Source organism: Perissodus microlepis, chromosome 22, assembly GCF_051167445.1.
Source record: "Perissodus microlepis isolate ML-2025 ecotype Zambia chromosome 22, ASM5116744v1, whole genome shotgun sequence".
NCBI classification, from domain to species: Eukaryota; Metazoa; Chordata; class Actinopteri; order Cichliformes; family Cichlidae; genus Perissodus; species Perissodus microlepis.
In genome coordinates, this window is record NC_140481.1 from 13,413,672 (window position 1) to 13,428,547 (window position 14,876).

General features: G+C 42.6%; 2 protein-coding genes across 2 annotated transcripts; both read left to right on the forward strand.

Annotated features, from left to right (window-relative positions):
* The first annotated feature begins 4,378 nt into the window (after positions 1 to 4,378).
* LOC146362672 (homeobox protein Hox-A10-like) lies at positions 4,379 to 6,892 on the forward strand. The gene is made up of 2 exons (XM_084919264.1): positions 4,379 to 5,240; positions 6,393 to 6,892. Exons 1-2 carry the CDS (start codon positions 4,379 to 4,381, stop codon positions 6,665 to 6,667), a joined length of 1,137 nt encoding a protein of 378 aa, XP_084775390.1. The 3' UTR covers positions 6,668 to 6,892.
* A 3,891-nt stretch (positions 6,893 to 10,783) lies between these two features.
* Positions 10,784 to 13,022, forward strand: hoxa9a (homeobox A9a). The gene is made up of 2 exons (XM_084919265.1): positions 10,784 to 11,585; positions 11,963 to 13,022. The coding sequence occupies exons 1-2, from the start codon at positions 11,033 to 11,035 to the stop codon at positions 12,202 to 12,204; spliced, it is 795 nt and encodes a 264-aa protein (XP_084775391.1). The 5' UTR covers positions 10,784 to 11,032; the 3' UTR covers positions 12,205 to 13,022.
* Positions 13,023 to 14,876: the final 1,854 nt, after the last annotated feature.

The window sequence follows — 14,876 nt, forward strand, 5'->3', positions numbered from 1 at the left end:
CACACTTACAGCACAATCACAGTGAGCTGCCTACAGGTATGAAACAAAACAACGTAAACAATGACTTTCAGTGAATTTAAAGGCTTAACCATACAGTCGCACTCTCTACCACACTACTGCAGATTAAACTCCTTCTATGTGAATGAAGCAAAATCAATAAATCATTAAATAAATACCCAACAATTCAGAGTCTTTGCCAGCTGTGTGCTTAGATAGGTAACACAAATATACAAATATAAAAACAATAATAAACCTGAATCGATACTTAAATTATGTTTGTGCTGCTGTTCTCTCCAAATATTTTTCAGTCTCCCTTGCTGTATTTTGAGTTATATAACATATTTTGCAATTCTTGCATTCCATCTAAAGGAAATCTTTGTTACTGAATCTTTGCAGATAGCTTATAGGTCACCTTTTATCTGTCACAGTCATATTTATTGTTGCCAGCATATTGCACCATGTGTACTTTATTCTCGAATCTTTTCTCTCTGCTTGTGTCTGTCCGTGTGCGCAAACTGTCATTTTGCTGATTGGCTTTGGAAACCCTCTCCAACTGGAGTCTCCTTTGGCGAGGGTCGCCATATTTGCTGTTGTTATCGCTGTGTTTATGGGAGCTAGCCGCAGCGCATTGGCGTTCATATATGACAGTCAAAAGGGCCATAAACTCAGGGAGAGAGGCTGAAGTTTATGGTTGCCTCTCGCTGCCATAGTCCGGCCTTGCCTTGCGCATCCTTTACTGCGCGCTGGAATTCCGTCCCTAATTACGGGACATCCTCCCCGTTGCCGCAGCAACGCGGCCATAAAAGCTGTCTGAGAGTCTGGAGCATTTGTACAATTGGAGTGCAGTGCAATAAACCGTCTGAGACCCAAGGTTATTAACTGTGTTACCAAGGAGGCGACAGCAACGACAGGCAGAGGACGCATAGGAAAAGCTTCTGCTCGCTCGCTGCACCGGCTTCATTTGAGAGGCTTTTCCCTGTAGCGTGGTTTATCCACCTCAAATCATTCCTGAGGAAAAGGCTGCACTTGGGATTGGACTCTCCTACCACCGGGCGGCGCTATTGGGACCAATGTCACGGCCTTGGATCTTTTGATCTCCAAACTCACCTTAAAAGCAAACAGGTAAAAGTCGCCCGGGAAGCCTGGACCTTGAATAGTTTTGCTCTGCACTAAAACAAACAATTGTTCATTGCTTGAATTCTTGCCTTGCATGCAAGCCCTGTTAGTCCGAGATAAGAGCCTCTTTTTTTAGTTTAGTTTCCACATTTCTCCTCTGGTGCCCAAAGGCTTACGCGCTAGAGAAAGTCTTCCTGGGGGCCCTAATAAGGCAGCACATCTGTGCCAAGGCTTCATGCTGCATGTGCTATTCATTTTGCTGGGCTAGAGCTTTTTAATGGTTGGAGTGTAGCATAGCCGCCTTGTACCTGGAGAGATCTGCAACCCCTCCCAAGTCTAACCACAAATGTTTTGTATTTCGGGAAACTCTGCCTTAATTATTAGACAAAGGTGGACACAGCTCGTACGTTAATGACACTAACTAGGCAGTGGGTGCTGGAAGGAAAACAAACGGTCTTATTTTTCACATACTAATGCAGCTCATCTTAAATCACAGTAGTCGCCTCTGTGATCATTCTTCTCCATGCTCTTCCTCTTAAAGGAATCCATTAAAATCATTTGACGTCGTTCCAAAACACACAATTCCCTGTCTACGTGCCAAAGCTGTGATTAAAAAGGTCGATTTGATTGCGATAGGGCAGCAATCGCGTCTCCTTTTCCTTCCTGTAACAGACACTATAGGGCTGAGGTTTGAGGCTATTCTGTCTCAGTCCAAGTGGCGAGTGGCTATTCTAAACCCTAATGCGTGTGGACCCAGTCTCTTTTCTCTCTCTCTCTCCCCTTTGTCTCTCGTGAAAAATAAATGCTTCCGCTTGGACGTAATAAAACGCCGCGTTATTGTTCATAACTGCACTCGGGACGAACATGATACGATTCAAACGGCCTCTTCGGCCACGATTATATGGGCCTGATCAAAGCCAGTGGTCAGACTAAACTGTGTTCAGGATATAATAGCCGGGCAGCTGTGAAAATGAAGATTTAATAGCTACAATTAATAACTGCAACACAACGGTATCGATAGGCCCTCGTGCCACTACAACATCATGAAGTGTGCGGGCCAAAACACTTTAATACCAGGCACACATAATTAATTGAGGTATTTGGTTTCCCCGTTGGCTCATGTGTCCCACGTGCAACAGGCCACTGTGGGGAAAAGCGCACATGATTTTAAACCTATTGTTGTTCGTTTATCTGTGTCACTGGGCTAACAGTGTTGTGGTTCATTTTATGTTTTGGGGGAAATTTTACGAACGGACACAAACGTTCCGGCCGCTCACGGCCTTTATTCTGAAATCTCAAAACGCCTTTTAAAAAAATACAATTCCATAATAGATCATTTTCTTCTCAAATTGGCCATTGCATTATATTCTCATGCGCATAAATAACCCGCATCCAGCCTCAGTCATTTAAGTAATTTGAAGTACGCTCGCACTGAGCAGCAGCGATTGACAAACGTCCGCCGTGACTCGGTAAAACTCCAAGTCAGTGTACATATAAATGACAGAAAACCTAAATGGGCTCAATTTATGAATAACTCCCGAATTTCCTCTTTTTTTCTTTCTTTCTTTCTTTCTTTTTTTTTTTTTTGCAAAACAACCTGGGGGGGTTGTGAGGGCCACCTGGGCCTGGTAATGGCAAAGCTGGCCAAGATTAACTTCAACCTGGAGACAGAGCAATGGAGTGCACATGGCCAAGGACACGACAAGATGGAAGGAGAGTTTTATTGTGGACCTTATTGCCCCAAATTGGACAAACAGGATGGCTTGTGTATGTGGAAGCTTTATGTCGGCTTTACTGTGGCGCAAAGGGACTTTTCCCTCACAACAACGTGATCAATATTTTGGCAGATTAACGAATGTAAATTTGCGTATTGAAGTCCGCTTTGAGTTTTTTTTTTTTGAATGTTTGTAAGAAAGGAATCCAAACAGCGCAGTGCTGCATGGTGATATCATTTGTAGCGTTTGAGCAAAAGCACACGCAGGCTTGACCTTTTTACATGTTGCCCGTAATGATTACTTGGATACAATTAAATACATTCTATATTTTGCGTTTTTGGAAAAAAACAGCCAAGGGCATAATTATTGCGTTGTCTAATTTGAAATTGATAGATTGAAAAAAAATGTGTTCATGTTCTTAGTGTAAAATTTAAAATTATATGGACACAGGATTTATATAAAATTAAGAAAGTGCCTTCAGAGGCTTTGTTGGATGGAAAGTAGAATGACAGAGAATTTTAGAAATTTGGTTTTTAAATGATTTAATTATTTTAAATTTTTTTCTATGTATTTGTGCATTCTTCAGTTGCGTTCAGACCCATCGACAATGTATTTTCTTTGTCACGCAGCACTGCTTTGTTAATCTTCGCGAATTTTCCAAGAATTTAATATTTGCCCAAACTCTCAAGTGAAAAGTGATTTTGCTACAAACATGTACAAAGTGACTTAGAACAGTACAACTAAACGATCCGGACTAAAATGAAAATATGAACTTTTCAGAGGCATTATCTTCCGCATGTTTGATAGCAATCACTATATCTGTAGGCAACAATATTCCAAACACCACTGTTTTTATTGCAGAGGAGCTCAGACTTGCTTTGGGCTGCAGGATGGACAACATAAAACAAGACATTTTGCCAAAGGCGCATTCTCCCTACAGTCAAAAAGACTTTATTACCGTTAAGCTTTGTCTTGTGTCTTTGTTGATGGGTTTCAGAAGGCTCACACGTTTTAAATTGATCTGACACCTTAAAGCCACACCGGCTTAAAGCGAAATTGTATAATAAATTGTATTATTTGCTTATATTTTCCCACTTACATCACTTTTATCGTTCAGGGACTTGGCAGGTTATAAATATAATACGTCCTACTGTCCTGTATAGCTAAGCGTTGTGCTAACATTTGATTTGCATTGCATTTGTTGGAAAGTGGAAGTCAGTGCTTCAGGCCTTTGTGTACTTGTGCAATGGAAATAATGCTTCCAAAGCTTTTCTAAAGAACACATGCACGAATTACACAATTCAAAGACAGATGTTTTAAAACTTCTGAATCGTGTTGCACCTCGTCACTTCAAGGTAGCGCATAAGGAGAGGTGAGGCACTGATTGCTGTGCTGTCTTCTTTCTCTGCCTCAGCTCCAAGATGGATATCGTTACGTAGCCCCAGAGTGGGAGGGACTGCCCATCTTCCAGCTTTTCCATTGGTTTCACAGTCTGCTCGGCGGAGAGGGGGTGCCTCTAATCATATCCAGCATGTTTTGCACAAGAAATGTCAGCCAGAAAGGGCTACCTTCTCTCTTCGCCAAAATACACCACAATAATGTCATGTTCGGACAGCCCGTCAGGAAATGCGTTTCTAGTGGATTCTCTGATCAGTGGCCGCAACGAGAGCGGCGGAGGTCACTACACCGGGAGCGCATTGTGCGTGCCTCACAGCACTGCCACAGAAGTGCCTTACGGACTACACAACTATGGATACTTCCCAGGTATGGGTAAGCGGAGCGAGGTGGGTCCACAAAACGTGGTTTCCGCCTCGGGCGCTTACATGTCCACCATGGAAATGTGGATGGACGCACAGAGGTCATGTCGGATGGACCAAGATCACCCGGTAGGTCCTCAGGTCGCGCCCTGCTCGTTCCCGCAAAATATAAAGGAAGAGAGCACCTACTGCCTGTACGAGCAGGCGAAGTGTCCTAAAGCCTCCACCGCTGAAGATCTCACATATTCAAGGTTAACTGGAGCCGGCCAAGGGTCGAGTTCTTGTACAGTTACCGATGGCGGCGGCGGGGGCTCAGTGCCTGTGCCGGGCTACTTCCGCTTGTCTCAGACGCACGCACATTCTCATAAACTTTACAACTCCAGCGGCCCCCAGTCGAACCCTTCCCATTCCCATTTTGGCCTACACCCCACTGCTCCAGCTCGCTTCCACACACCTCCAACCTCGACTTCTGCTCCAGCCACGGCACAGGAGGGGAGGAACACCGAGGGGCCCGTGTCCTCGGGAAACGCAGACCTGCAGCCTCACGCTGCGACTGGGACCGAGGAGGCACGCGACTCCTCGGATGGAGACGCCTCGTCAGCTGAAGAAACAGAGGAGAACGACAAAGAGAGAGCAGTACAGTCTAATAAAGGTAATGTCACGGTTCGTCTGCGCACTTTTGTTTTGTTAGCGTTCAGGTAGAGTGGGGCTTTTTAATGACACCTGTCAAGTTTTATTTTACTGGTCAGGGTGAGGTGACAGTGAAGACACAAGTCTGTAAACACTGCTTTTGCATATCACGTTGTTTCCTATGCTAAAAAGACAAGATTCTGCGAGAGGAACGCCCTTAAATAAGCGTGCATTTTTTCACGAATAGACAGAAATTGTACAATTGTAAAATTAAAAGAGAGAAGCAGTGATTATGAAGGCAAATTCAATTTTGCGTGATTATACAAACCTACAGAGTGACATGAAACTCTTTATTGTCGTTAAACAAGCACAACAAAATTAATAATACAACCCTACAGAGTAATATGAAATGAAGTACTTATTATACGATGCACGTTAAATACCTGCAGCTTTATCCAGTGTTGTTTTTTTTGTTGGCTGCTGCATAAAAAAGGGCCCAAATTTATTATTTAGGCTTTTATGTTTTTCCAGTGCTATAACGTTTCTGTAATTTGCAGCCATTTATGATAGCAGCATAATGTTTGTGTCCCTGTTTACGATTGGCGGAAAATTATGCATATGTTGCTATAACGTCAACTGCAAGTCTGATGAATCTAACAAAGAAACTATACTTTCCGCATCACACACACACACACACACACACACACACACACACACACACACACACACACACACACACACACACACACACAGAGTAATCCTTTCATTTCGTACTTATAATCAGAAACATTTATGACTTGGTTTATAACACTCTTATACTCTGTTAATATGCAGCTAATGTTAAGTCTGTTTTACTCTCCACTCTAAGCATGCAGTCGTGTTTTATTATAAGGTCACTCATCTATCATCTATTTAGATAATGTCAAGTTTTCAAATGCAGTTCATCAGTAAACTCTTACATCCACATTTTAACACGTCATAAAACATTTATTAAATGCACTGCTTACCAAATATAGGGAATTTAAGGTAAAGTGTTGCCTGTTGTTTTAATATGAGCGCAATGCAAACATATAGATTAAAAAAACTATGCTCTTTGTCTGCCTTTCTCTCTTACACACAGTGGAGTTTCTCATGTTTACAGTGCGTAAACCCGTTTATTTACCATTTTCTTTAGGAGACACAAAAAGTGAAAGCACGGCCAACTGGCTGACAGCAAAAAGCGGCCGTAAGAAACGTTGTCCATACACCAAGCACCAGACACTAGAGCTGGAGAAGGAATTCCTCTTCAACATGTACCTGACCCGAGAGCGCCGCCTAGAGATCAGTAAAAGCGTCCACCTGACGGACAGACAGGTCAAAATCTGGTTCCAGAACCGCAGGATGAAGCTGAAGAAAATGACGAGGGAAAACAGGATCCGGGAACTCACCTCCAACTATGGATTTTCGTGATGAACGAGAGAATCACGATGACACAGGAGAAGTAAAATAAAATTTAAAAACAAGATATATAGGTGAAATAAATTACATTCGCCACCCCACACCTCCTTGTCCACACAAAGACTCGTTTTACCGTGGGGTGCAGCGTCCTTTAATTTCCAAACACGCTTAATGTCAATGAAACGTCCTCTGTGAGCTACTGAGAAAAAGGAAAAAAGGATCATCTGAATGTTTTTGACTCTGTTTTTACCCCTGATTGTGTTTTTCTTTTTATATTTTCTTTTTGTATTGTTGATCCGTCACCTCCGTCGTATGTTTGGGTAGTGTCGTCAGTGCAGTTAAATCAGTGCAGTGAACACCCACTCACCCCCCCCCCCCCACACACACACACACACGCACGCATACATGCACACACACACACACATGGACCTGCGCCCTGGAAAGTGACAGGGCAAATCATCTTTTTCATCTAAATTTTTAGAAATAATTTTGAAAAAATATTTAATTTTCAAACTGCATGATAAGAAGTTTTTATTTTATATATTTTTATTTTTTCGAAGCAAATTTAAACCAATCTGGAATATAATGCCCTTATATAACCAGGGAGAAATGACAAAAAAAATCCTTCACCCTGTGACCATTAAATGTAGTACTATAAGTCTAAACTATGTATGAGCTGAATGTATAAATTGGAACTCCGTTCGCGTTGAGGGCGTTTACACGAAAACAGTGTGCAAAGTGAAGGAGGAATGTTCCTTTTTGTATATTTCTGTGTACATATGACATTGTGTTTTTTTGTGTAATGCTTAATAAATTATCAGCTCGCACTGAACCGAAGCCGTTTGAATTTTTTCTGTGTTCGTGTATGTTTTTCTATAGAAGGAGACAGGGACACAGAGACAGGCTGGAGGGGGAAATAAGCCTTGTCTAAAATGTAAAGTTCAAAAATAACAGGGGCTCCTACACTTGATATTCCTTCTTTATTAATTTTTTAGAGTGTGTGTGTGTTTGTAGCAGCTGAGCAACAAACTGTTTCTAAGCACTACTGCACTGGCCATCGGAAATAATTAAGATATTAGGCTATAAGCCGTCTAGCTGCATACCCAGCCGGCTATTGTAGAGTTTTATGACTGGCTGGTATATGAGCTTTCTCCCTCTCCTCTAAGAGCTGCTTCAGTCGTGAGAGAGTCTTTCGGACGGAGAGGAGGCCCACAGCTCACAGCTAGAAAACTGAACTATGCAAACACACTGTGGATAAAACACGATTTCTGCTCAAGTCTGGGAATAACTGGGATTAACGCGAGGATCGCGGTAAGTTCATTCATTGCTGTAAATTTGTCCATTTTGCGCCTTGTTGCAGCGGGTTGACTGGAGTGCATACAGCCCATTAAACACTGTTGTGGCTTTCTCAGTACATTTTTTTGAACACATGATGACCGAAGCGACGACCACGGTGCATTATGAACTGGCTGGCTGTGCTTTCTCTCGAGGCCCAGATCGACTGTCGAGTGGTTTAGGTAGTTTCATGTTGTTGGGGTCCATTTCTAACTCTGCAACATGAAACTGTCTTAATTGCCCCAGTTACATACATCGAAACCGAAAGTGAAGCAAATCTGGGTGATAAAGAGGGTGAGATTTGCTTTTTTTAAAAGTGGGGAGCGGTGTGTTGGTGACACGTTACAAACCTTCCTATGTGGAAATCAGGGAGGGGTGGCTGGCTGTTGTGTACAAGCTCAACCTGTCTTCCGTAGTGCTTTCTTTGGAATCCTCCACTTGCTTTGCTTTCCTTCTTATTTCTTTCTCTTGCTAGAATACGTCTGAATGGGCACGTGTGCTGAATATCAACGTGATCAAAGCTGAGTTGCATTACACATTGTGGACTTGGGATTAAGGGTAAAGCCGTGAGTGTTTTTCGTGAGTAGTAGTGACGCAGACACGCCAGACAAGGCCTCGGTTACGACCACTGCAGTGGAGGGGAAGGGGAAGGTGAATGGGGCAACAGCGACCTCCGTGGGCAATGAGACCGGATGCTTCCACTGCGCAATAGTGGCTCAGACAAAAGGAGGGGAAGGGCTTTATGGTGATATTTAGATCCGCCAGACAGGCTGTTATCTGCAGAGGCAAAAGAAGTGAATAGCCCCTGCGGTAAACTGAGTGAAAAAACACCCTGATTTAGGTTTACAGCCTTAGAGCCATTGGCATAGTGCCGTCTTTTCCTGCTCTGAAGGTGTTTATCTATTCGAACTTTTAGTGCACAAATAGGCGCACAGCCGCTCCTTTCCCCCTTCGGCTTGTTTGATGTCTAGCCAAATATTGTGCAAGTACCAGCGAAGTGATAGCCCGCATCTAGAAAGCAAATTATGGACACCTTGTGCATTCTTCTGTGTTCCTCTTTTAGATGCATCAGCAGAGAGCAGATAATTTCTACGTGTTGAATTGCCTGTGGCCTTGTGGGGGAGTTGGCCAAGCTCTCACTTTATTTGCGGCTGATAAAAAAAAAAAAACGGGCATGCAGTACGTGAAAACTCAAGGTTGCTACTTTGAAACAATGCAGTAGTTAAATTCGCAGATTTAGGATTTAATGGACACGACAAGCTTAGGCTTACAGCACCATGTTTTTAAAAACACAAATAAATTCTGTGTTAAGCTCTATATGGGAAAAAAAACCTGAAAATACAGTATATTAAATGTATCCTGGTGCAGGACATTCCCCGCGCCATTTCCTTTTAAAAGGGGGAAACCACAAACACCACATTGCATTTATTTTTAGCTGCATCTAAGAGTAACGTTACACCGACGCCCTGGCACCTAGCTGGTATTACAGATAATTTGTTAATGGTAGTGATGATACAGGCGTATACTAAGTGATAACGGCGGTGTAAATAATAAACGGGTTAGAATGAGGCTCTGGTATTTTTTCTTTTAGATAATAATTACATATATTATTTATTAGTTAACCACTTCTATAATTTCTAAAGTTTTGGCCAGCGTGTTTGAATCCAGCGGATTATTTCAAATCAGCAAAAAAATATGCATTTAATTTATTTCTATTTTCTCTGTTCTTCTTAAAAAACAAAACACACACACACACACAGACACACACACACACACACACACACTAGGCCTGCTTCACGGCACGATATATTTATATTTGTCAAGAAACAGATACATATATTATTTATATTATTAAATTAATATATTATTAAATTCTGTTACAGCGTACTGATAAATCCACTAAAATACTCAAATAAGAAACCCTGTAATTATTCTTTTAAAAAAAAATCTAATTTACAAAAAAATTGAAAAACAAAACAAAACATTCTTTCAATTCTCCAGAAATAACGACAAGTTTATTGATGAAGTTTTACATAGTTAATTTAACACTATAGTTTTGTTGAGAAAAAATACTCAAACTCCTGCAGAAGCGTTAATTTCATGGAAACTTCGTGTATTGTAATGAGGTTAATTAGGCGCCAGAGACTTAGTTCCAGCGTGTACAGTGACCTGAAGTAGGCAGAAAGCTTGACTGTGGTAGAAAAATAACCCTATACGAGAATTCTCCATGTAGCCTGCGCTTAAGGTTTAACTCACATAGGAATACAACGTTTAACTGAAAACTATTCAGCCTCATAATAGACTTACGTATGTTTCATTATTGGCTAGCTTTTTGTGCGTATGATATGTATTTAATGCTTTAAGCTTTAGCAAAGAAAAACCTGCAGAGGAAAGCGTATGGCCTGTGGGGGGGGAGAAAAAACTGTTATAAAGTGTTATAAAAAACAATTCATAATTCACTAGATAGTCTTATTCAGATCATTGAGCTGCAAAGTTTCTGTGATGTGGTGCTGTTTAAAATGCGTTTTGGTGAGCAGCGATCGTAGGGTGCTTACGTGTCCTATAAAATGTCTCGTAAAAGAAGGCTTCCAAATACATTTTGTATCGTTTTGGATAACCGAGAGGGGATTGGAACGGCAGCAAGTGCCAATAAGAAGGAGCCCGGTGTCATTTATTTTATTCATTCATATTTTTCATCTCGCATAGTGGTTCCTGCTCAAATCTTGATAATTCTTAAAAAGTCGAAGTCGTTATAGGAGAGAGGGTGAGTATTTAATGACCGTAGGGATTGATTTATCCTTTATTGTTCAGCCTTATGATCACGTGTGTCTGCTGCCCAATGGCATGGCAGCCTGTCTCCCCATTACTTTCCCACTGTAGTTCTCCGTGGAGCGAAGTTGCTACTTGATTTCTCCACATTGTTATTTTGTGAGGCTGTGTTTACTGCGTGTGTATGTGTGTGTGTGTGGTGTGTGTGCGCGTCTCGCTTTTGCATGCATCCGCTGTATGACTGTGTACATGTGAAAGTGTAATTTTTCTGCCATGTCGACATCTGGAACGCTGACTAGTTACTACGTCGATTCCCTCATTCTCCCCGAGAGCGAGGAGCTCTCTGTGCCGAGGTACACCTCCGGTCCTGGGCTCCAGCACGCCAGGCAGCATGCCTCCATCAGCGACCACAACGAGGTCGGGACTTGCACCTTCCCATCCAAGCCCCAGGTATTCGGGCCGTCTTGGAGCCACGTCCCGGCTCAGTTTCCAGCCACCGTCTCCTCTGTGTATCATCCCCACTACGGGCATCCCCAAGGCCCAGTAGGTGGAGATACAGATGGCCGGTATCAATCCTGGCTTCTGGAGCCCATGTCCGGTTCCCTGCCGTTGACCGGATTACCGACGACCCATCACTACGGGATCAAACCGGAGGGACTGGTGGCGCGGGCTGAAGGAGGGCTGCCCGGATCCCACACGGCTCTGCTGCTCTCTGATTACGCCAATGGCACCGTGGCGTCAGCATCACCGGTGGAAAAGGACGAACTCTCCGTCCAGGCAGGAGATTTGAGCGGAGAGGGGGAAGAGAAACCGGTCCTGGATCCAAGTAAGTCAAAGCAGAGTCTTTTATGTCATTTGCACAACATGAAGCTGTGAGGTGCCTTATGGGGGTGCGCGTCCTAACAGATGCCATTCTGAACGTGCCATTTCCTTATGGGGGGCTGTTAATAGCCCAGCTCACATTGCTGTATTAGATAACCTCTTGCAGCCTTTAAAGTGAGCGTGAGCAGCGAGGGAGGCAGAAGGGAAAAAACATGGACGGGGAGCTGTAGAGCTGTGGATATAGCAGAATTTAGAGGCGCACATCCGCTTTTACTTTATTTGTATTATATATATATATATATATATATATATATATATATATATATTTGGTTAGTCAGAAGCTCAGGACCTCACACCAGTGTCGCACCCCACTCTTTTCAGATAACCCAGTGTCCAACTGGCTCCACGCGAGTGCCACAAGAAAAAAGCGCTGTCCGTACACCAAGCACCAGATCCTGGAGCTGGAGAAAGAGTTCCTCTTTAACACCTACCTGACCAGGGACCGTAGGTACGAGGTGGCGAGGCTGCTAAACCTCACCGAAAGACAGGTTAAAATTTGGTTTCAGAACCGCAGGATGAAGATGAAGAAGTTCAATAAAGACGGCGCACCGAAAGACGAGTGACTGAACCTTAGACAAAAGCAGCATTAGACTGATAGCGAGCTTGATGTGTAAGAGCTCTTAACTCTGCTGGACCCTGTTTTTAAACAACATTGTCATATTGTTCTTAATAACAGCTATAGGGTTATTTGTCTTGTAAAAAACAAAAACAAACAAACAAAAAAACAGCATGTTGGGCTTTAGTTTTTTGCAACTACCATTATATTGCACAGTTTTAACAGTGCACCCTCGTTTTTTTTTTTTAACTTGTTCTTTTCTCGTGCTGATTTGAATTAATACCTCGTTAAAGTGTATTAGTTGGCCTTGCCCCTGTGCTTGTTTGTGTACGACTGTTTCTAGCTCTCTGTGTTCCGGATTGTAGCTATATTTGTTGTCTGTCTCAGAGCCAACTGAGCGTATAGTTTGTAAAAAAAAAAGAAGTATTTTATTGTTGTTTCTCTCTTACTATTAGGATAAGCCTTTGACTGAATTTGAATCTAACGTTAGAAACTGTAGGGAAAAAACAGAGTAAAATAGGCGCATAAATACAAGGAACCTCCTGAGAACTCTTACGAAATTTCAGTATATATATGATAGGCTAGAAGTTGTATTACATAACATGATTGACTACCTATGTCTTTCAACTACCTACATACCTACATTGACCTTTGTTTTGCAGTGGTGGATTGTAATAGATTTGTTTGCATTACTGGACTACGTGTGACTGAATTTCAGGGAGTCGTTTTCAAAGAGCGTAATATTTGTTAGTGAGTGCAAATGGAAGAAAACACTGTAGGCTAGCTACTCATTTTTAATACCTCGCGGTCGTGCTGACCGTCTGACTTTTGGTTCACAAATGTAATTTGTACTTTATTTATTGAATAAAACAAATTATATCTGCGACTACAAGTATCTTACATTCATATCTCACTGCACCCCCACGTCAGTCTGCATTTCATGCTTTCATAATATTTGAAATTCTGAATTCTTGGTACGCAAAAACAAACAAACAAAAAAGCCTGAGCTGGCGCTGGTTTGCGCTGCCAAAAATTATGACACGTGAAAATACAGACACAAAAAATAGAGATAATAATCAGTTATATTTGGATGATTGCATACTTAGTGAAAATGAGCTTTTTTGTTTGCTTCAATAGTTTTAATTTGTAAAAAGCAAAAAAACACCCCCCCCCCCAAAAAAAAGTGTGTACCCACACACACACACACGCACACACACCAATGAAACCTAACACACCTAGAACACTGTGTGTGTGTGTGTGTGTGTGTGTGTGTGTGTGTGTGTGTGTGTGTGTGTGTGTGTTGGGGACAGAGCTGCATCTTGGCAGAGGATGTTGTTAGCTGTATACAGCCATAAAAGACAATTACCGCTATAACCTTTTATGGGGTGCAAAGCGCTGCGAGGCGAGAGGACACAAAACAAAAAAGACACCGTGGGCTTCGACTGCTGAAGCCCAAAATAATACAGCCGATGTGTTTCTCCTCAGCTCAGATATGACAAGGGCGCTTAGGCTAATCTGTCATGAGCCATCACAGACGGCGCTAAACAATTTACAAGAAGAGGAAAAAAACCCGCATCTTTTTAAATGTATTTTGGAAATTTAGGAATTTGTTTAAACACACACACACACACACACACACACACACACACACACACACACACACACACACACACACACACACACACATTTTGAGGTCAAACTGTCCAACTGGCTTTGGAGTAATGGTGTAGGTCTAGTTTAAAATATGGCCCCTTCATTTTAGTGTTAAGACTGGTTCAAGTCTCTGCATGCTGGAGAAAATATTTGACACAAAAAAAGAGACCAGCAAATCCGATCTGAGCTACAGTTGCATGGTGTCCTGATCGATCAAAGACAGGAGGAGCAGGTAATTCAGCTTTCATTAAGGGGCTGTACAGAAACTATCGATTATGCTGCTTGGAGGCTAAGTCGTACTTTAGCCCACAACTGGAGTGCTGTTGTGACGCGTTGGGGGGGACGCAGATGGACCCAAACTTCAAAGACTCGGCCAGAGACAGTGCAATAAAACGCCTGGTCTGCTATACTGTCTGGCATTCCAGTTTTAATGGCTTTATGGCCGTCCAGACACAATTAGGCCGCTTCCAGAATGGCACCCATTTGTTTTTTCTTCTCTTTCTGTGAGACTGCGGTCTGGACAAAAGGCCCGAGCGGAAATGATCAGTTTTATTGGATTCTCCTCTACGGGGACGCGCAGGACTCACGGTCATTTGGAGGGATCCTTTGTTTCTACCTGGGAACCTTCCGCCCCTTGCTCCTTTGCCGGGCCTTCCTAAAGGAAAAGGCAGCAATAAAGTGAACAGCTAGTTTCAGACACAGCAGTGAGACTTGTGTCTATAAACACGAGTATGTTGCAACACCGGAGCATTTCTCCAAATCATACCCAACATCAACGAAACGTGACGTCCGTGACATCCTCCTTTCCTTAATCTGCTGCATTCTATCGGATTCAGCATTAAAATAACAACGCCTGCGCAGTGCTGCCTCCCCAACGCTGCAATCCCCACGAATCACCAGAGGGTGGCGACACTGTTCTACATCACCCCTCTGCTTTTTGTAACACCCCCTCCCTAATGAGCCTGCACTGGGAACAAACTGTAGCAACATTTTAAGAGTCCAGAGGAATAATTTCACACCTTTTTA